At 40.7% G+C, this 23,946-nt stretch overlaps 1 protein-coding gene across 12 annotated transcripts in view; it reads left to right on the top strand.

Annotated features, from left to right (window-relative positions):
- Positions 1 to 200: 200 nt before the first annotated feature.
- si:dkey-205h23.2 (CUGBP Elav-like family member 4) overlaps positions 201 to 23,946 on the top strand; it is a 123,277-nt gene continuing 99,531 nt past the window's right edge. For 5 of the 12 annotated variants that reach the window (XM_026378322.1, XM_026378324.1, XM_026378323.1 and 2 more), the window contains exons 1-2: positions 255 to 405; positions 11,046 to 11,128. In XM_026378322.1, coding sequence (XP_026234107.1) covers positions 261 to 405; positions 11,046 to 11,128 — 228 coding nt within the window. In that variant the 5' untranslated portion in view covers positions 255 to 260. Of the gene's footprint in view, positions 406 to 11,045; positions 11,129 to 23,946 lie in introns of all 12 variants that reach the window. The other 7 variants (XM_026378313.1, XM_026378314.1, XM_026378316.1 and 4 more) reach the window with 3 other exon arrangements.

The following is a 23,946-nucleotide window of genomic DNA, read 5'->3' on the forward strand; positions in this document are numbered from 1 at the left end:
TGCACTGTGCAGTTGACTACAGAGAGAGAGGAAAGGAGAACGAGAGAGAGAGAGAGAGAGAGAGAGAGAGAGAGAGCGTGTGTGTGTGAGGGAGAGAGAGAGAGAGAGAGAGAGAGAGAGAGAGAGAGAGCAGACCGCCGGCCCATTGAGGAAAGATGGCTACAGTCACTGCAAACGGAGTGCAGCAAGAGAATGGATTCAGCACCACGAACAGCGCCGGCAGGATGAACGGGCTTACCATCGGCCAGAACACCATCCCAATGAAGGACCACGACGCCATCAAGCTTTTCATCGGGCAGATTCCCAGAAACCTGGAGGAAAAAGATCTGAAACCCCTGTTTGAGGAATTCGGAAAGATATACGAACTCACTGTTCTGAAAGACAGGTTTACGGGGATGCATAAAGGTTGGTTCTTTTGGTATTGCTACTTTTGTGTTCCTTTAGGAAATGACACACACACACACACACACACAGAAAAAAAGAATAAGAATAAAAAAAAAAAAATTAGAAATAGAGACAAAGAAAACCAAAGAGCGTCCCAGTTCAGTTTCGGGGGCAGAGAGCATGAAAAGTGTGTTAATTTGCAGATGTTTGGGACAGAGTGGGAGCCCCTGAGAGCCTTCACACACACACACACACACACGCACACGCACACACACACACGCACACACACATGCACGGAAATATATGGAGCCTGAGAGAGAGAGAGAGAGAGAGAGAGAGAACACGTGGAAGTGAACGGCTCGCAAACGCAGGGTTAATTGTGAGCGCGTCCAGCCAATCCACGTGAATACTACAGCTGAAAACGCCTTTGTGTGTTTACATTGAATATCATGTGCTGAGCATCCCGGTTAGAGGGGGCGGGACAGGCAGGCGCCCCGGGGTGCTGGAGAAATGTCTTCACTACTATAATCAAATAAAAAAAGAAAAAAGAATAGAGAATAATCCTCCAATCCATTTGCTGCGTAATGTCAGAGAGACAAATAAACGATTTAAGTGGAGGGAGGAGGAGGAGGGGGGGGCGAAAAATGCAAAACCATTATCAGGAAAATCAGCATCGTTGATCGAGGCGGTGCTGACATGCTGCTCTGACCTTTCAGCAGGCTCACATGTTGCCCACTTTTCGGACGTCATTAGCTGTGGTAAAATACAGTGTTTTTTTCCGCGGCAGCTGTATGGTGAAGCTGCTCCGTGGGCGGGTTGCAGTCAGGAAGTACAAAGCAGGATAATAGTGGAGGCTGAGATCCAGCACGCAGGGTCTGTTCGCTTGTCCTGTTCTCACTCGCAGCCCTGTCCTCCTCGTTGTCCAAAAAACGGCCGGGATCAGGGTTTCACTTATTAATTATTCAGCCAGGGCACGGATAATCAGGGAGCGATCAGTTGTAATGATAGTGATAATGATGAAGCCCAAATGCACTTAGGGTGGGAGAAAAAAATAAATAAATCCACATTCAAGTCAACTTTTAAATATACATTTTATTATTTAACACTCGTTGGATATTTTTATATTCAATACATGCCTGGAAAGACTCGTTAATTTAATATAAATATAATAAACAAATAAAAAACCAACACACAGCACCTGTGTGAGTTAAGACTTTAATATTTATTACAAGTCTTGAACTGTTTCTAATAATATTACAACTTCTAACATTCAGTTGATGTAACTGCTAATTCTGCATTTTGCACAATAATATTAATGTTAATGTAATTTTGGACTTTTTTCTGCATCTGTGTGCTTTAAACAGGAAGGTTTATTGAAATAGAAATACTGTCCATTTCATCGTAAGCAGACTGTATCAAGCTGCAGTTTAGTTTTTATTATGAGCTAAAGCACTATGCTGCACTGAAAATAATATCAGGCTATGAAACTGCTACTTCTGATTGTGTGTGATGCTAATTTATAGATAGTTTGTTAGATTGTTAATTATGTTGTAATTTTAAATAGACTTTTAAATTACTCTCTCTCTCCCACACACACACACACACACACACACACACACACACACCACATATGCACACAAACACGAGTGGCACTGAACGCACATCAGTTCACTCTCAGTAAAAATAATCTATTCACAAGGCAGGGAAATTATGTATGATATGTAAGCTAGTGGCTACAGTTCATGATATTGATCAGTGCGAGTCAAACGCTCTTGAGGGAGAAAAGAGCGTCGGTTCAGCGTTGCCTTCTTGTGTGTGCAGCCCTGGAAGTCTCAATGCACCACCTGTTCCTCCAGCCATCAGTTGCTGGTGCTCAACCCACGCCTCCTCTTTTTGTTCCTCCTCCACAGAATCTGATAATTTATTAAAACAATATTTCTGATGTTTACATTGTTTGTGCCTGTCCTCAGCCGTCCCCTGAATGTCAACACTTTCGAGGATGCCTGTCTTGGGAATGATAATCCTGTTCTAAAGACAGGCACCCGTTCGAATCATCCTCCACTAAGGCCACACTGATATATGCATTATGCCCACTTCATCCTGCTTGACATTCAAAGTCACTTTGGGAGCACCGGGGTGCACTTTTAATCAGATTTCCCCAATGCATTATTTGGATGAGTTTTTCTTATTGGCTTCTCACGTAAACTATGTTCGTGCCTCCTGTCTGCGTCAGTGTGACACCTGTAGACTGAAGGAAGTGCAAAAAAAAAAAAAAAAGATTAGTGTCGTCAATAAAATAGAAGTAGGTATAGAATATTATCTTGTGTGTAACTCAGCAGTTTAACACGACACTGTTTTGAAAGTGAGAAAAGTTGTTGTAGGACAATCAAAGGTAAAATATATGACTCACATACACATGCACCAGCACAAAGTCGTCCATATAAACCATCTTGTACATGCATTCAGCCTTTGTAATATAAAACTGTAATATTAAACTTATTTTATTTTTAAAATGTTTTTATTCTAAATTTAACTTATTCGACTTCCTGTTCCTCCAGACATATTAAGGTTCTCCTCCGCTAAAAATACTCTTTTATTAGTTTCAGATATCTCTGTTTAACAAAGGCACCTCATTCCTTCAGCATCACATTATAATTCCATTACAATGACTTTAAAATTGACAGTAGGTCAAACCACTAACATACATGTTCATTTAAAGTAGAGATGAACCTGCAGAGAATTATCACCCGATGCTACAGTTCCACTTGGCTCGATGGAGCAATTTAGTATCTTTAAATGTATGGTTTTTGATTTTCTGGCGCACCACTTTCACTCTGGCTGCTCTCATAGGGTCATGTTAGGACACAGCAATAAGTAAATAGCTAAAAAAAGTTAGCGCTAGCTGTTGAAAGAAGTACGTCTTGCTTAGCACAGAGCTCAAAGAGGAGTAAATATTGAAATGAATCAAGAAGTTTCAATTGTATGCTACAGCTCCAAGTTTGCTTCATGAGCAAATAAACAAAGTGTTTCCTACCAAGTTTGTCAGATCTATTTTAAAGGTGATAATACGTTTGTGTTGCACTTGCACGGCAGTGCAGGGCCAAATAAAAAGGATTACTGCAGGTTTAAGGGGGATCAGTGGTGAAAGAGTGAAATGATGATCGGTTGCTGGTGATCCATCACACTGATTAAGCAAACTTAAACTGCATTAGTCCAAAACAGATACTGAACTCAGTGTGTGTGTCGAATTTTAAAAATCCAGCTGATTGTATAGTAGTAGTGCCACTGGTTGATGGTGAGGCCTGGACATTTTAGCCTCTCGGTGTTGGTCACATGACCCACCATCCAACACTCACTGCCATCCTGTAGAAATCCCTCCGGTGAGTGCCAATACATTTTCATCTCTGTAGCTACATTCCAGTGGATAACAGTAACCTGAGCTTGTACTGTCTGGGTGAATGATACTAATCTGTACAATCAAGTCCAATCTGTGCAACTAGAATCAGCACTGTAGCAGCTCAAGTCATTTCTTCCACTTCTGTACAACAGAAGCTTCTGCAGTATTCGTTGGTGCACTGTCTGCTAATTGCATTCATTTAAAAAGTTTTATTTTGTCCTCAAAAACCCACAATATGCCAAAGGATAGCGTTTAGCTGTTAGGTCAGAGGCCCGGGAGGCTTTAAATGTTGTAACATCATCACAACTCTAATTCACGTTTCTATCAGTAACAGTGATGTAATCGTTTTCCACAGCAGAGTAACAGAAGAGGCGGAGGAAAGAACGGGTTCGGTTATATGATCCCTAAAAACACAAAGTTCATAAAGATTTACTGCAGTGCCATAAATTTAGTTTGACTGCCACTTCGAAATCCATCTTTGAACTAAGTTTGCGGTGGAGAAAGATTTGATTTCAGATAGATGATGTGTTTGGCTGCTGGTATCAGTTAGTAAGCCGTACCTAATGGATGATTTGCAGCACTACCCTTTTTCACAGCCCATATCCTGTGACACAGAATTGCGCCATAATTATGGATTTAAGGGCAGATCAAAATATGTCATGTTTGCTCATGACTAATTCATGCAGATTGTACTGAATCAATTTGAACAGATGTTTTGTGATTTGCGAATTTTACGTTGGGCTCTTAGAGCGTCTTCAGGGACTGATTCAGATCTGAATATCTGGGGAATTTTATACGTTATATTTCTCTATACAATTAAATGATGGAATGTGTTTTCGTGCTGAAGTCAATCCAGAGAATGTTTTTCATTTGTTTCTTTTTACTGACGATTGCATCCTGCCTCGTAGTTGTTAGAAACCATCGGCCTTAATGTTGATTTGATAGTTTGTGTGTCGTCAGGGAGCCTTATCCAGCGCGTGGGATGACTTGACACTATTGGTGGGCACGGTGCTCGTCAGTGTGTGGTGCAGCCAGGTCGTGCTGTTTAATATCCATCATTTCGCTGAGCACTACATTATCATAATACTTAGTGTCAGTGCCAGAACGCATGCATTGTTCAGACATGCTGAATGTTAGTGGGGGGCAAATCTTTTGCTTGAGTAGCGTTATCTATCAATCCGTCTCTGATGCTGAGAGGAGGGACTCTGAGCTGCACCACACAGCCAGAAGGAACAGACACAAAGAGTTGTTAAATATCCTCATCCATTTTGCTCTCCTTGGTAGGTCCATGCAGTGTAATTGGCTATAAATAGCCTGCCAAATTGACATAAAAAACCCTCTTAGGCATAGAAATGTCAAAAGTAACCCTCAGTAGGGCACTAATATCTAATTGCAAATGAGCCATAGAATGTAACAACAAATCCAAAAGTGTCTTTTTCAATTTGCAGACTTTTTTTGTGGTTTTATGTGAAATTCAATTCTGTAGATTATTAGTAAAAGCCACAGAGTTAAATGTCCATGTATGTATTGATTATTTATTTATTTTATCTACAGTGTGAGCGGTGCAGAGGAAGAGGGAGACAGTGACTGACAGATTGTGCGAGTTGAGTGACAGGTGTAGCTTAAGTCTACAGATGACCTCTTTGATCATTAGAAAGGGGGCCGTGTGTGAACCAGACAGCTAACTACTCCAAAAGAGGATGGATAAAATGAAAGATGGAGAGACGTCTGTGGGTAATAGTGGAGTTAACAGAAACATGAAGCCATGAATGAATCCTCACATTGTATTAGTCATATTCTGCAGCATCCAGTTGTTTTACTTTTTTTTTTTTTTTTGAGCGCGAAATATATTTTGGAAATCAATTAGCATTTTTTCCAGTTTAATGAACATCCTTGGATCAGACAAGCAAGGAGACGGAAGGAGAGCAAATTCATCATGATTCATGAATTCGCTGCTAATGAATTGAAATTTTATACAAATTTGCTATGGGGTGATTTCAATTACAAGTACCTGATGCCTTAAAAAACACAATTTACTCTTACTGCTTGGATGCATGCAATTGTGAGCACATACTAATTTCCATTTTAAAACAAATAGTTAGAAGAAAAGTTCTTAAAGTAATTACCCAAAACATGTCGCACAAACGCAATGACACGTTCTACATTTGCTGCTTTCTCTTTAAACCACTTAGAAGCAGCGCTTTTTAATTTGCCTTATAATATAATTTGCTAAACTTTTGACCCTATCTGCAGCTGTAGTGTGGTAAACTGTTTTTTACTACCAAAGTATTATTTTCACTCCACTTAAACTGCTCATCACCTCATCCTGCAGTTGAACCAGAGCTACTAACCTTAATCTCTGAACCTTGTCTATGTGTTTCTTTTCTTCATCGTCTCACTTCATGTGTCCGGCTTTTTCCAGCCTCCACTCTTTAGAGTACTTGGTTAATTCAAATTTATGATGACATATGGGAAAATTGAAATGTTACATCAATGATTTGCTTTCAGTAAAAGCATTGAGGGAGTGGTTTTATCCTCTTTTCCACAAATAATCTCGACTTAACTGTTAAAGATTTACATCGTGCTTCAGTTTTGTAAATTCTGTAATTCATCACAGTGAACATTATGTTTGCATTTGCTGTCAAAGTTAATTTTTTTTGTGGTAGTGTTGTGCACACATTAGAGACTAGTTTGCATTTTTCTAATTCAATGAAAGCAGCATTTTGAAAGATCCATTTCCATGATTGCATTTAATATCAAGGGGGAAACAATGTGGGATAACTTGCAAGTGTGAATGCAATCTCATGCCAATTAGTCAACTTAAAATTTTGAGCTGACAGCCCTAACCTGCTACCAGCTGCTACATTTCTGTTAACATCCCCACCAACAGTATCATTGTGCCTCATGTTCTTCAAGCTGAATGCTCATCTGTTCCACAACTGGCTTTCACTGACTCCTCTGGGCTTTAAATGTCCCTTGAGCCAGCACTAAATATTAAAGGCTCCACTCCCCAAAAAGTTTAGCAAGTCATTTGAAATAGCTAACTTTTTTTCTTTAAAGCAGCTACACGGATTTACAGTTTGTTGACATAGGTTCAGTTGTTTCCAATGCAACTTAAAATGTGCTCCTGGACAAACTGAACTTACCCAGTAAACATAGCAATGTCACTGTCCTGTGAAAAAAAAGAACAAACCATTAAAATAAAGTTTCTGCATTCAAAATAGAGGCCAATTAAAATGAAAGGAAAGCAAGTAATACCATTTAGTTGATGGTATCAGCAATAAATATAATGTGTGGTAAGTAACTAATCCCTAAAGTACAATGTTAACATATTTGAACTTACTGAAGTACTTTAATTTAGTTACTTTTACTTTGACTACACTACAATACAGAGGAAGATATTGGATTTTTAGTTCACCACAGTTATTCATATTTTATTTCTTATTTTATTTTTTGTTAATACAGCTTTATAATAAAAAGAAAAAGAGAAAGTGACACAGTTTTATCACACTTTTTGCAGTTTGTGTTTCATTTAAAGATCCAGGGCAGCCCGAAGCTCCTTTCCTTGAAGGACAATGGCCAAATAAAACTTTTTTTACTGGTAAACTTTATACACAAAACTTGCCACCACTGCTCCATCGGTGTGGTGCTTTGTGGCGAAGTCTTTTCTAACTTCATACTCAGGTGAATCGTGAGATTGTCACAATGTAGCCTGAACATCTGCAAAGCAATGAGGTGAAAAATATAAAAAACGGTTAGAGCAGAGTGCAAACGAATGTCGGCAACAGCCTACAATTCCCATAAGCCGTTGCTAGAACATGCCCCCCAGGAGGTCTCGGCTCATGTTTCACAGTTTTGTAATGTCAGAAAGGATGAAGAGTGTTTCCCTAGGCTCCCAAACTTTTCTGCTTTGCTGTGTGGCATGCTGTTTCATCAGTGTCATTTAGGTGATTTTTCCTCTTGAGTAACTGCCTAGTTGTAGAGGTGGGTGAAGGTTGTTGTGAAAGGGAGCTCTCTTGGCTGGGTGCCAGAATGTGTTGCTGGGTTTTAGGAGGTGATGGGTGCTGTGTGCTGCATGCCGGGGATCATCTGTATATATGAGTGCGTGTGTGTGTGTGTGTGTGTGTGTGTGTGTGTGTGTGTGTGTGTGTATCATCACCCATGGGAATCTTTGGCAGCAGGTGTGAGATGTAGTAATGGGAAATTATGCTGCACAGTGCAAAACCTCTCCTGAATGGGGTCACCCACTGTCAGCTCTGCCAAGCATGTAACAGAGCAACTACTCACCTTTTAATGAAAGCTGTCACTTTTTTTTTTTTTTTTTTTAATATGTTTTTGTTTTGTTTTCCTGAATTCTACAAAATGCAACTTTTGGCTTGTGCGAGACTCAAAATCCTCCCTGTCTGCATCGCTCGCCCTCCCTATTCCTGCTTCACTATGCTCTGCTAAGCTCTGCCCAGCCTTCAGATCTCAAGAAATTACAGTAAATTCAAAAACCACAAAACTCACCAGTCAAGCAGAAATAACCAGACTTCTCTGTTTCTTCTTCTCTGAGGCGCTAAAAGGCGCCTCACTTAAAAATCTTTAGAAGGGAAATTCTCTGCTCTGCTGCCAGGTTGTTCAATACGTTTGGGTGGGAGAAGCCTCTGACAGCACCTCTCCACATTAAGATATGTTTTGGGGCATATTTTAACTAAAACAAAATTAGTAAAAAAAATTACATACTGCAGCTTCAAAGAACAGTCTGAGGAGATGTGTATGGGACAGTTTCATCACCAGAGAGTTTAAATTATTTGACAGACTAAAACGTACTGTGTCACTTTTTCCATTTCTCTGTATCAGTAACCATAAAAATGATCACACATCACAAAATAATATTCATATGTTTTAGTTATTTAAAAAAAATCACTGATCTGGGGTGACTAAGCATTTTGCATGACCACTCTCTTAAGGTTTAACATTTTAGCTGCATACATTATGTGGAACATGTTGCTGTATTATTTTCTTATTGTTCATTTTACTATACTGAATGAAAAACAAAGACAGAAAAAAAAGTATAGTAATTTTAATCTGAAGTCATTGTCATATTCTTGACAGAAATTTTAATCTTCTTTCTTAAACAGCATGTTATTTTCTCTGAGGGTGTAGAGCTATTAACTTCAGAGAGCTACACTCAAATTATCAACGGAGTATATGAATTCCATTTTAAGATAATACATGTTTTTGGCAATAGCTTGTAAAACTCATGTAGCTTGTAGGACTTATATTATGGCCGTGCGTAGACGGGAAGTCTGGAAGACTGAAATCACAAATCTCTGGGTTCATTTAAAAAGTTACCAAGTGAATTCACATGCTTTTCATAGGAGAACAAAAATTTAAATATCTAATCAGCTCCCATTACAGTCCACATGTGCTTAAAGATTACATAAAGATGACAAAGAAAAATAAAGTTTCAAAAATCTTTTCTAATTCTTTAATTTTTACACACTGGTCAATGCTTTCTTAAAAATAAATGACATTCCTGTACAACTAAACTGCTATCACAGTATAAACTGTATTAAAGTATTTTGTTTAAATACAACATATTTTAATGAGTATGTTCTACCTAGACTATCTATTTGTTAAAATTAATTTAACAAAATAATCTAGTTATTAACAATACTTACTAATTTTAGAAAATATACTCAACCTGTATTGAGCTGAGTGTCGAGCTGCTGCTTCACTTAAAACAATAAAAACACACGTGAGGAGTCCACTTGCAATAAAGGACGTATACATGCTTTTAAAACTGCAAACAACAATTTTTTTTATATTTACATTTAGTATTTGTCTCTTTTATCCAAAGCAATTTACAAGTGATGTACAAAGTACAAATGTAAGTGTAAGGAGGTCTTGTCTAAAGACAAGAGGATTTTAACCCCAGTCCCCCACATGGAGGGGGATAATCTTACCACTACACTATCCAGCCAGATTTTTATGACATACAACGTATGACTTAAACTATTGCTGTAAGGCTTTAAATAATTGTAGCAACACAAGAATATGCTAGCCTCTTGGCTAATTAGAGCAGATGTGAAGGATGTGAACCAAAAATTAGAATAAAAACAAAAAACCATCATTGCTTGTTCTGGGGAAGGGTCTAATAAGTTAAACGATTGTAACTAACACCATTTGAACCAATAATGATTTGAATAATTATCTGGACAGGAGTGATTTTCAACTTACATCAGTCCTCATAGACAGACCAAGACTTTTTTTTTCAAAAGAGTATATTTTCTGTGAAATGTTATTGAATATGTTAATAATATTAACAATGGACAAACAATGTCAATATAATGTCAGTTTGGATCTTCAAGAGACTGATGTTAACAGAAACATTAACTTTATAAAATAACGTTAAGGTTTTAAAACATCACTTTATTGGAACTGCTAGAAGTTGTCATTTAATTTGACTATCACCAATGTGCGTTGGCAGAGATTGAATGTCATTTCAGTGCATCTGGAGAGATCAGAGTCAGATCAGCACAATGAAACAGAGACTTCTCTTTTTCCACATAAGTGTCTAATTTCCAATAGTGCTCAGACTGTGTGTACTGTAGGCATGGCAACCATGGACAATTGTAAAGTGCACACACTGAGAAATTAAAGATTAACTGGTTTTCTCACATGGTGACAAACTGTATGCATTATAGACACATTGATTTTGTGTAGAAATAATGTGTTTTGTACCTCCTTATTTGTTTTTTTAACACCTTCTTTATTAAATAAATGGACATGATCAATATCGTCTGTGTCTGACAATACTTTTACGTAAAGCAAACCTGCAGTGGATACGTAACGGTTCATTAGTTATATTGTTAAGTGCTTGTCTTGCCTAAACCTAACCATGTACTGGACACTCCCAGTGCTGCACTTTATACTAATACATTTAAATTGGTTCAAAAAAAGTAGTGTAAAAAATTAAAAATTAAAAAAATATGTTGCCTCAGTACACAACATAATAGTTATATGATTATACAGTATTTTCTACAAAGATGTAATTGCCTTTACAGTTTAGTTGCATAGCAGTGTAATTGTCAGAAGACAGGGCTGCAACCTAAGAAGCACAACACACATTAAATGTTCTCTTCTCTTTTAATTGAACCATAAATTATTAATCATACGTTTTTTGACTTCTTCTTTTTATTATTAATGGGGTGGAAAGTCATCTAACTGTTGTGTGGTGGAATAAGCGTATGCCTCTTCTGTCTCCCTGATACTGTAGGATGTGCCTTTCTAACATACTGTGCCAGAGAGTCAGCACTGAAGGCCCAGAGCGCCCTCCATGAACAGAAGACTCTGCCAGGGGTAAGTGCCCCAAATCTACCCTCTGTCATAGGCTAAAGCCCCTAGTGGCACCCAGCATGACATGGAAACCTACATTAACATAGGAATCATATCACACACTCACGCATGCACACACACACACACACACAATGGGATGCATGGGAACATTGTATACATTACATGCACACACAGATATGGAAACAGATGGAAAGAGCCACTCAGACTCCTTCTTAGTCTGTTTCCTTGCTCACACACGTTTCCTCACCCACTCACCTACACACACCTGCACATGCGTGAAGACGCACTAAAAGAGTGTGACTGGCCTATCTCACCTTGCAGTGTCTTATTACACTAATCACCTCGGCGGAGATATTTGATAAGTGCTCTTTCATAACATCCCCTACCGTCCTTCCCCTGTCCTCTCACAATATGGCTGCTGCAGACACTAATTGCCTTGAGGAATCCCATTCTCATTATCACATATAATCAAACAGTAAGTATAAACAATCATTTTTACCATGTATATCACCATCTGGTGTTTTTGTTTTAATTCTCTCCCCCATATTTTCCCCTGTCTTCTATTGTTTGCCTTTGGCAGGCGGGTAACTTTTTCAATTAAAATAATGGCCTCTTCATACGACACTGGTAAAATATACCCAGTAGTGGGCTCTTAAGCCCACCCAGGAGGAGACCCTCAATCTGGGATGAGCATGAGCTTGTGTTGTCTATCGGTACTTGATATGTGCTAGGGGGATTCGACTCTCACATCAGGGGAATTATCAAGGTGTGATTGAATTACGCCCAGGGGATCCTCAGAAGGAGAAGCTGCTCTAGTGCCCAGGCTCCTCACTGGCCCCCTTCACCCTCCCAGGTTTGGGCTTTAATCAGAGCCTCAGGATATCCTTCTAAATCTCCAGGGAGAGAAAGTAGTATGGAGAGACAGAGCAAGATAACAAGGAAGAGACACGAGGTCGGAAAGGAAGGAAGCAGGGATTGAGAAACCCTTTTTTCAAAGGTTTGTAAAGGAGGGCAGTTAGAGGAGGCAGAGGGCAGAAGTGGTTGGTGGAGGTGGAGGGGTTATACATATTACCTCACTGTTGGGTTAATCAGTTGTTTATGGTTCATTGCATATCATAAGTACTTCATTGAATGTTAGGCACACTGGAAAACTGCAGCGGAAGAGTCCCTGAGAGCCTGGGCTCCCTGTCTTGTTACTGCCTCCCACAGCTTCTTAATGAGATGATTGTCATGATGGTCCTGGATAGGTGTTCCTGTCTTTATTGCCCTCATAGAGGGACATACCTGTTTGTCTTTGATCTAGAAAGAGGTTAATGGCATGTACTGTGGGGTTTTGGTAAACATTTCCCCCGCACAGCTCACAGCGAGGGGTCAGTCCTGCAATCTCATGAGCACAGCCTGCATACAGAAGGCTAATAAAGATGTTCTGTCTTTCTCTGGGTGTGTGTTCATGAATGTATGAGACAAAGAGAGAGAGAGAAAATGGGAGTGGGAGACAGACAGACTCAGACAAAGACTGGGAGAGGTTACACTTTTGGACAAGACTCATTGTCATTGTTATGGCCTGATGGTTTGAAATGCTCGGTCGCATAATGTTGCCAGTTCAGTGGCTCCTCCACACAGCATTACAGACTGAATTGTGCAGTCTAGTTGTGACTGTGTGACTGTCATGCAACCTGAAATCAAAATTTTGTTCCAGTGAGACATCTGACATTTAAAAAAAAAAAACCATAATCTCTTTTTTTCACAAGAATTAACATGAAAAGCATTTTTAGACTGGACAAACTAATCCTGCCTAAAAAAAACGAGGTTGGTGCAGGTAAATCACATTTACAATAGCAGCTGCACAGTCGTGCCATATGAGGTTAAATGCAAATTTGACCGTGTTGATTGGACAGTTGTCTGCCTAATGTCATCATGTTTTGTATCCTTGTCTCCCAAGTGTGTATGGGTTCACATTTGGAGAAAGCTAAATTGTGCCTTCAACTCTGATTAGAACGCAACGTCCTTGTGGCGTCTTCACTGAGACCTAAAATGTTAAATCCAGTCTAGCAGTTTGCAAACCGTCCTTTTACATAGAGCCAACAGATGTCCAACAAATAATAAGGAGAACTGGGTAAAAGGTGTAGGCACGTGTGTTTCATGAACTGTTGACCTGATGACCAATCAGCTTTGGTCTGTGTCAGACAAAGCCAGAGCATTGTGAGCATGGCCTGTCGTATACTGCTTCTGGCATCTGTCCACAGGAAAATAGAGAGATAAGAACATCTACTGTCTCAGATTTCCACTTTGTGCTCTGTATTAAGGTTTGCTGAAGCTTTTTGGAGGAAAGAAAAAGGGCAGAAGTTGAGGTACTGGTACCATGATGATGAGCACGTTGTTTGACAAAGGAAACATTAAATCCCACTGTCTGTTCATTATCCGTAAAGTTGTGTTTGTTGAACAGCAGTGTAATACCTTAGAAAAACTATTTTAATCATTTTAGTTAATAATTAGTTTCAGCCAGAAATAGCCACAACACTGAAGATTGTATCAACATTAGCAAATTATTAAGACATATAATGTAATGAAATCAAAGAGAACATATCACATGCTGACGTAATGGCAAACTCTCAGATACCCTGCAAGTCAGTACATGGCAACCATTTCTAAATTCTTAGAGTCGTTTGACCATTACTATTCTTTGCACTATTTCCAATACAATATGGGTTTTAAATGATTTCCAAATTATTCTTCTCTGTTATTATACACAGCCGCCCACCTTTTTTGGACATTGGGTTGACCTGTAGTAGGCATCTCTTCATGAAATTAGTCCAGATAATCACAGAAATCAGCAGGAGTGCTGTATTTCTACTTGTGTGCCCTTTATGTCATACTTACATTTTTACAAAATATGTTTGTCTATAGGACTATCCTGCGCATTGCAGATATTTGCATAGTAAGACAATGTGCGCATATTATTAAAGGAGACTTTACAGTGAGGCAGAGAGAAGACACAATGCTGTATGTGTCTGTGTATACATTATCTGTGTGGTCTCAGCAGGAAGATGTGATTTCACTGTGACTTTTACATTTTCCATAATTGAAATGATTGTATTTACCAGTCATTGTACTGTGTGTACTGCATATGAATTGCCACCAGGGAATTCAGCTCTATCTGTTGTGGCTGAAGCGAGCTTTGTTTACATTGTTTGATTAATTGCATGTAAAGAGCATAATGAGCTCTTGATGTCCTGTGCATCAGATCCTGCTGCTACAGTTTGTACAGTAAATGTAATCAGAGATTCAGCCTCTTGCCCTTGGTGAGCTCGTAGTGCTGTTGTGTTTACTTGCGAATTCAGCATATTCCCAGATGTAGGGCAGTGTGGTACTGTACAGAGTGTGGACAGGTTAGGTCATGCCTGTGAATGATTTAGCTCCAGATATGATTAATTCCTATGACATTTACACACAGACATGGGTCAAACTGCATTTTATGCACAATCCATTAGCACTCCCCGTTTGCATCAGGACAATTTGTGTAGATCAGGTAAGCTGTTGATCACACAGCTGATGGCTAAATAATTTCCTTTGATTGGCTATAAACTTTATTACAGTCATTATTTTTTCTGTCTTTTAAAACACTGTCTGGCAATAAAAGGCAGGAAGGAAATGTTTAATATTTACAATTGCAGCACTATAATGTTATTTACAACTGTTTCCCAAATAGCCTCCCAACGTGCTGCTATTGGAGCTATTGGATCTTCAAATGAATCCTGCTCTCTCCTTTCAGGGCCATGCAGCTTTCTCCTCTCAGGCCAATTAGCTTTTGGGGTTCACATGTAACAAGCATGCTAATTGGGTGCTACTGAAGCCCAAAAGCCAATTAAACATTTCTAGGAAAAAGATCCAGCTTCTCTTTGTGTCTCATGCACTTGTGCTCTCTTTCTCTTCCTTCCCTCCCTCAATGCCTTTCTAATCATATCAGTACCACTTTCACTTCCCAACTCTCTTTGTCCACACTGTCTCTGTGGAATATGCTGAATATGGGATGGCACCACAACCTCACACTTGTCATTTATGTAAGGGTTCCTGTTGAGGGATGCACATGTTTGGTTTATTTAGTGACTACCCATAGTACCTGACTCTAGCATTGATGACATAGCAGCAAAAGCACAACAGCGTAAGAGATCGGAGAGAAAAAGTTGCCAACTTCTACTTGTTTCTTGTGACATTTCAAAGGGTAAACTGGAAGGTATCAGCTTACAAAGTGAGCAGCAAAACGTTTGAGTTTCTCACATTTTTTTTCTGCTTCTTCCTCGCATGAAATGTGCAGAAAATTGACTTCAGCGTGTGTAACACAAAAAATGGGTCAGGGGGAGATTGTGCAATACCAGTATTATGTGGCACTAAGCATGCTGCCATGGTTGAGTGCATCCATGCTCTTGACACTCCGTCCCTGCATCACACCACAGATGCGGCCACCGTTGACATACAATATGTCTTTGTCTGAGGCTCAGAGGAGCATACTGAGAATTAGCAGCCAACACACTTCCCCTTGTTATTTTTACTCTTGTAAAATCAAGCATACCTCAGAGAGGACACGAGTATGAGTGCATAACCAAAAAAGTTTAATTGAGAATATGTTCTCAAACAGTTTGTGCTTTATATTACTCTTTAAAAAAAAAAACAGACTTTTTGTTCACTGAAGAGTGACTTCTTTTCATTGACTTCTCATGGGAGCCTGTGAGGTGGTAAAAGATGCTCACACATGCATAAAAAGAAACAAAAAGTAAGACAACACATACACATGCAAATGTATGCACTGATATGTGACAGTTACACAAACATGCCTAACTCCTTTTCTTTGTTCCCATTTATTAATTCATATAGCAGAAAGGGTTTGTGGGTAGTGTTCCCCAGGGAGAGTTGTGTGAGTGTCTGTTGCAGTGTCACACTGGGGAGGACATACTGAGCCCTTCTCCACTGGGTTCCTCATGGACAGACATACTGCAGTTTGAACTAATTACTCAGACCACACAAAGCCTTTAACCATTCTTTTAAAGGGATAAATTGTGTTCTGTTGCTGATCAATTTGTCCTCCCCACCAGATTTGTCAACCTCCACTGCCCCTGAGCAGTTGCCATTATGGAGCAAAAAAAAAAAAAAAAGGCATTGGCACTGGACGTGAGACCTCTGCTAAGGCTCCCCCTCCTCTCCCCTTCATCAATTATGTCTATATCGTTTTCTTTCTGCTGCGTGTTTTAGAAGAGAAATTAAAAAGGGCCATTGTTTTTCTTATCCCCCTGGGATGAAAGCATTTACTACGCTGCTGCACCATGCATGGCCATCCTGCCGATTAGGGAGTGAATGGAATCACAATTGAGGGATGCACTCTGCATTGTCTCCTGATGTGGCTGGTGGCCCTGAATATTGTGCAAAAATTAATTTTGTTCCATCTGATGGGATTTTCAACCTTGGAGAGTGCGAAATGTTAATCCTGGCAGGCAAGGCGGGTGGACATTGTGGAATGCCTGGCTTTTTATTTTACTGGCAAATGTGGACAGGGCACAAACATAGTTGATTGTGAGAGCGTCCTTAACCAGCCCATAAATATGGCGGGCCAGAGGCACTGGACAGATGAGAAGGAGAGATAGTGCTTTATAAAGGCTGCAGGGCAGGGGGAGGTTTGGCGCTCAGAGGATGGCAACATTCAGACCCATTTGTCCTCTAGATCTTGAACATACACTGCAGCGCAGTAAAACAGGTTGGTGCTCAGGTTACTCAGGTGGAAACACGCACACACACGCAGCTTCACAAGTGATCCAAACAATAGATCTATGAACAAAGTTACAGTTCAAACACATCAGGACTTTTCCTTCAAGATGCGGAATTTATGAACACACGACTTTTTAAAATAGTCAGCATGCAGACAATCAATCTTTCTCTTTGATTGCACTTTTGTCCTTCACCTGTACCTGTAATACGGGTTGCATATACACATCTTTCACCTTTTTTGATATTCAAAGCTGCTCCTTCACACCTTTCCCCTACATCCACACGCGGCGCTGACAGGTGGAGTCCGACTCTGCCATGCACGCTCTCCTGCGCTAATTTATCCACTTCTTTATCTGTAATGAGGCAGAACTGGTAAATGTGGGGACAGCATTGTTAACATCGCTGCTTCACTGAGGAAGAGAAGAAGACTGACAAATAGCGGAGAGAGATGGAAATGAGGCCCGGGCGCTGTCATACCTCTAAGAACGATGCTTTCAGTTCTTTGCTCAGGCTGGATCGCTGTCTCTTAGGCTGCGTGCTGGAATATGACATTTCCTAAACCAATTAAACATCAAAGTTTGTGTTGCATCAAGATCAGGCTGTTTGGCAGCAACAACTGGAAAGAAAAATGAAAAACAAACCAAAAATGAATATTTGTGTGTCTGGAGTTTTACTTCAAAATCATCAAAAATGCCGTGGATTAGGGTAATTAACTTCCATCCTATTCCATTTGAGGACATCAAGGTATAAATCTACCTTTAAAGTTCTGTGGTATTCAAAAGCTTCCTCAATCGAGTTGTAGACAATGTGACACCCTCAAATGAGTTTGTAGTAACTGAAAACTGCTTTTTATTTAGACAGCTGCATTGAAAACGAGACAATTTTGAAGCCTTTACCATTTCTTTTTCTTGCTCTTTACTTTGCTTTCACCCTAAATACTTCCATCCTTCTCACTGCTTTCCTGTCAGGTAAGTTAGTAGCCTTTCACCGCGGTTCACATCTCATTCTGCAATCACACAAGACATCCAGGCAATCTGCGCATATTTGTTCAAAGACAAAACCTCGGCTAAAGAAGCTATGATGTTGCTGAGCTCAGCAAATCGCTCTGGCAGCCTGAGTTATTCAACTCTGCAGTTAATCACATGTGGACAAGTGTAAACCTTTGAAAAGGATCTCCACACAGGACCACACACACACACACACACACACGGGATGGGGGCATCTTTTAGCACTTAACAATATGTAATTGGATGTCTGACATATTTTGGGAGGGGGGGGGGGCAGAAAAAAAAGGAGCCAGAGAACAAGGAAAAGAGCAAAAGAGGAAAGAGATAAACTGATGAGTCATCATGAGAGAGACAGAGGGAGAGGGAGCACGAGAGGAGAGGCATCCTTGCATAATTAACACCCGAGCATCACCAGGACAAACTCCTCCATCAGCGTGTCCAAAGGATTAACTACACCACGCTCCTCTTATCTCCCCCATTTCGTTTAAGAAAGAAAATGACCTTGCGCTTGTTTACATGCTGATTAAAGACAGGAGGGAGAGAAGGAGACAGAGAGAAAGTCAAACTGTAATCAGAAGAGTTTGTTAAGTGGAGTATTTTCGGTGCTGCGTTCTCAGCAGAGCAGCAGCCAGGCTGTGTCACAGTAGCAACGCACCAAAAAAAAACAAAAAACCCCACCACCCGATGTAGCAGCTAACGAGCAATGAGTGCGCTGGGACAAAAAGAGAGAGAGAGCGTGCGTGTGTGTGTGTGTGTGTGTGTTTGTTTGTAAAGGTGGTGTGTGATAAAAAGTATGTTTGGTGTGTGGGTGGTTCCATTAGTTAGTCTGCCTGTTTTATTGCACTGGGAATAACTGCTGTTTCTGGGCTCCTATGAGTCAGTCTATATACTATACTATCTGTGTCTGTGTGTTTGTGTGTGAGTGTTTCTTCTTTGTTTTGGAACCAGACAGCCATGTTCAGAATTTGTACACGTGTCTCTAACTGTAATGGGTGCAATTTTTTGTCTCTCTTGCTACACGGGATGAATATGTTTAATGTACCATTGGAATAGCTATGGCTTGTACGTCTTTGTGCCATGAAGCCCTTTGGGGCAGTAAAGCAATAGAATCAGAGTCCCAGCCGTTGAGACTTGAAATGCAGCACAGGGGCAATTAGAAGCTGTCAGTGTTTTTGGCATGATCAACATATTTTATTAACTGATGCTAAAATGCATGAGGCAGCAGTAAAGGAAAGGTTCACTATTTTTTAAGTCTGTCTTAAAGCAACAGTCGGCTGCGAAAAAGTATTTTCTGAAGGAACTGTGAGGCTTCAAGCGTACAGTTAGGGGTTAGAATACATGCTTTCTCAAAGCTTTTTCCGTCTCCAAACTACATGTGAATATAAATAAAAGCCTTCCAACAATAAATAGATGTATTCAAAGGTTTAATGCACATAGTTATTATTCACTTTGTAAATTAAGCTTTAAGTCCAGTTGTAACCGTAAATAATGAACCATCATAGAACGTTTCTCATTACAGACAGGTAGACAGAAGGAAAATGAGAGATAGTGATACAGACAAGTGAAAGGTGGAATAAAGGTGCACAGGCCCCTTCTAGTTTCCATTCAGTCATGCCCGCCACTGCAGAGGAAGTCTCTGACAGTGAGGTGTCAGAAATAGCACCAAGGCTAACACCTCACCTCTTCCTTATTAATGCATTGCTCTCATAGCTGCCTCCCTATCACACACACACACACACACACACACACACACACACACACACACACACACACACACACACCACAGCCACACAAACAATGCAACACACATCACCAAAGTTTGCACAGCTCAGTCACTTGTACACAAGGCTGGTGAGCACATATCTCATCCAGACACATTCAGACATATACCTGTGCAGACACACACACACACACACACACACACACACACACACACTACATTGTCAGATCAATATTGTATTACTGTGGTATGTTCTCCTCTGAGAGGTTACAGTGATAGGTGAGGGGTGTGGGTAAAAACCTTTTCTTCTGTCTGCACATTGGCCAGGCACACAGGGCAGATCTGAAGAGACTTCACAGCAATGACACTCGGTTTCACCTCCTGGCTTCATAGCTGTCACTCCCCAGTCCCATTCAAGGCAATACCCCAGGCCTATGATCTACCTACACAGCATGTGTACAGTATGTGTGCGTTAGTGTTGGAATGGGAGCAAAAAAAAAAGTGCCCTATTGCTGCTATTACCTTCAGCTTTCTAAAACTACTGTACAGTTCGTATGATTTATTGTAAGTGAAATGGAAACAGAAAGTTGTTTTTTATAGTTATTTTTAGAATTTGTTTTTTTTTTATGTAAAAAAATCTGCGTTAGTCACAATTATTTTTTTGAGTTAGGTTAATATAGATGAGTAGTTCGGTTAAAATGTACAAAAGTTTTATGTTATGATGCTGCATGATATAGTCCCACTTTTACAAACAGTCCGATGAGATATCACCAATGCTGATTTGTAAAAAATAAGTTCAAATTTCCAGAGATCACGCTGGTGTGTGTGTGTGAGTGAGTACATATTCATGTGTGCCTGTCTGTGCATGTGTGGACCAGAGGGAGTGAAGTCCTTGGTGTCGACTGAAGCTCCAGCTTTTCCATTTAAACTGTATCATTAAAACTGGCAGAGAGGCGAGGGAGATGGCCCCTCCACACCTCATAAAGTGTGAGTGCCATGCCAGGCAAAGTGCCATGCACCACTGCATTTACGGCGAGCCAAACCCACTTTTTACATACACTGTCCTCTCCCTCTCTCTCTCTCTTCCTCTCAAATTGCTTTCATGGCTATCTGTTTATGTGATATTATTCACTCTCTGCTCCTGCTCCTACTTTTCTGGTTTGCCCCCACTACACACTGACTAGTATTTCTGCCCCCTTTTACATCCTCTCTCGTTTTTTTTCTGTCAAATATCTCCAACAAGGAATTGGAGTGTAACATTGAACGGATATAATCAATGGAAAAGCACCACTTAGGGAGCCCATTTGATGCATACTGTAGGGCAGAGTTGATTCAAGGGTGTAGATTGAGTCAAGCCTCATTTCGTTTCCTCCCCAATTAGTCATCCAGCTTGTGCCCTCTATAACCCCCTTTTCTCGAGAAGCACTGGGCCAGACAGTCTCTCGTTTCACACTAAACTATGGATGAGTTAATTTTTTTTCACCCTCTCAATCCCAGAGCTTTTTTTCTGGATAAAGATAGAGCCATATTTTTTTTTTAGTTCACCTTTCCCCTTTCCTCCTGTTTCCCACTTTTGCTGGGATAAGCTGAGACAGACCTGCTCCTCCTACATCTCCTTTTCCCGCCTCCTACTTCACTCCCTCATGTTTGCACCTCTCCAACTTCTCTGCCCGTCCACCCATTTTCCCTCCACCATAAATCTCTACCCAAATCCTACTTAAAACCACATCAGCAGCTGTCCTAAAAACTCCATTATCTACAATTACTTCAGCATTAGGGAACTAAGGCACACCTGCCCCCACATAAAAGTGCCCTCGCCTAAAAATATTAAACCTGCCCAAAAGGGATTTGTGCTATTTTCTTTTCTTTCTCCTTTTGTTGTACCTGCAGTGCGGCTGCCCTCATGGTGAAGCTTGTGAAGCATAAATGCTGGCAGTCTGGATTATTGCTTCTGATTAGTGGGTGGGAGTGTGAATGTGGGCGGTGTGCAGGGTGTTTTGATGGGTGGGTTTCCCAGCGTGATCAAAGGTGGAAGGTCACTGGCCCTGCATGATTGCAGGGCTGGAGTGTGTGTGTGTGTGTGTTCATCCACATATCAACAGTATTCGAATCATAACTACAGTTATAATGATGTGAATGCCTACACAGCAAAGTGTTCCTCTAGGTATTTCTTTTTGTGAGGCCTATTGAGTGACAATACAAGCAAACACATTTTTACTGTCAAACTGTGATACATGTACTGTAAACAGCAATTGCAAAAGTGTGTCTATGCTCTTTTACTGCAGTACTTATGACTGAATTACTGCTGCGCTTTGCCTCCTTTCCCCCGAGGAATACTTTAACCTAAATTAAATTTCACCCTTGTTTTTGCCGTGAGCAGGTACAAGAACAGATCAGTTTAGTTTAGTGGTCAAATATGGTAATCCGATTCTAACACCCTAACAAAGAAGGACGGTTTTGTGGTTATTGTGCAAGACAAATGCCAAAAGAATGAGTCAATTGAATGTAAGTCAGACCTGCACAAAGGATGCCGGTGCTGAATCGTGGTTATTGCATGTGTTTGTGAGGCGTGTGTGTACGTTTCAGCAGACTGAGGGTGCATGGTGTTAATGTTTGTAATGGACATGTGGGGAGGCTGGATGGCGGGAGCAAGGGAAGGAGAGGAGGTCGAGCGGACTCAGCTGTAGGTAGCCTGATCTGCTCTGACTGACAGTGATGGCAGATAAGGTGCTTGTGGAGAAGGGAATGTGAGCAGAGCAGCAGGCGAAGATAAGGGCCAAGATTAGCACCCTCCCACGTCACACAGAGACAGACAGAGAAGGCAGGGAGTCCAGCGGGGAGTGAAAGATTGAGATGTTGACACAGAAAGGTATTGGCTTGGAGTCAGTACAATGGGCAACCGAGAGTAAAGACTTTATTTATAAAGAGTTTATTGTATGTATGTGTCTGAATGAAGACACCATGTGGGTGAGTGTGCGCGGTTGTTCATCAGACCATGTCCCAGGTAGCATGCACCCACCCTGTTGAGTGGAGACAGCTCAGCTGGGGGTGGGGGTGGGGGGGTTCAAGGAGGAGGGCAACTAATCAGCTCATAATCCAAGTGGCTGGCGTTTCCAGGGCAACACTGCTGTACATTCATGCGTGGCAAACAGATACACTCTCTGGCTTTTTGTTTCTTTCCCCTCCTCTTGTTTTTCCCTCTCATCCTGTTGGCTTTTCTTTCCTCCGAGCCCAATTTTCACTTTCTAATTCTTTCCTCTCCTTCTGTTTCTTAATGTCTCTTTCTCACTTTTTTTTTTCTTTCTCCCCTCTCCTCTCCCGTAAATGGACCCCCGTCTTGCCCTCCCACCTTCTCCTGCTTCTCTCTCTTCCTAGTTTCCTTCCTGCTCTCTGCCTCACCCATCAAAAAAGATCCATATATCTCTCTATCCTCCTATTTTTTTTCTTCTTTTTTCTTTCTCAGGACAGCATCTGTTCATTTCTAAATTATTCTTTTCCTCTCTGTGTCTTTCGCTCATTCTTTCTATAACCTCAAGCCTTATAGTCTCTCATCCTGTCTCTTAATTTTCTGTGCACCTCTCATCCCCCCCCCTCTCCCCGTACACACAGACTCCGTTTTCCCCTCTCTCTTTCTGCAATCCACTTTTTAATTTCCTCTCTCTCTCCCTCTTCTTTCCCCTGTCTTTTTATTTTCTCTCTCCCTCCTTTTTCCCTGTAAACACTCTTTGTCTTCACCCCTCCTTCCTACGCTCATGCCAGGGGGTCCGGAGTTGGTGTATTTGTGCAGTGATGTTGGAGGCCTTGATGATCACTCTCTAGGAGATGATTATGTGGTCAGGGCCCTGCAGCCTCCTCTCCTGCCCTGCGCTGTTGGAGCTCTGCTGTGCTTCTGTGTGTCTGCGTGTGTGTGTATCCACTATGTGGATATAAGATAATTTGCTTATTTGTGTTAATATAGGCTGCTAATAAATATGCATGTTGAGGCTGCTTTAATACTTGCCTTGAAAAAAAAAACAACACTTGACTGCAGACCATATCTTTAAAAAACGCATGTATGTTTTATGCATTAAATATCTTTCATTTCATAGTTTGAAGATTTAAATATTAATGAACACAGTTCATTTTGTACATACTTTTCTGAACAGGCTCCTGTTATGATGAACAAATCCCAGTCGTCTGTATGTTGGTGTGTGAAAGAGTGTGTGTGTGTGTGTGTGTGTGTGTGTGAGCTAAATATGTGCAGCCTTCCTTTCTCTTTGTCTAAGTCTGTGTCGGCCACATGTCTTTCCCTTACCGTCTGCCTGCAAAGGAGCCGAGCTCTCCTCTGGAGCAGTGAC

Source organism: Anabas testudineus, chromosome 3, assembly GCF_900324465.2.
Source record: "Anabas testudineus chromosome 3, fAnaTes1.2, whole genome shotgun sequence".
Lineage (NCBI taxonomy): Eukaryota > Metazoa > Chordata > Actinopteri > Anabantiformes > Anabantidae > Anabas > Anabas testudineus.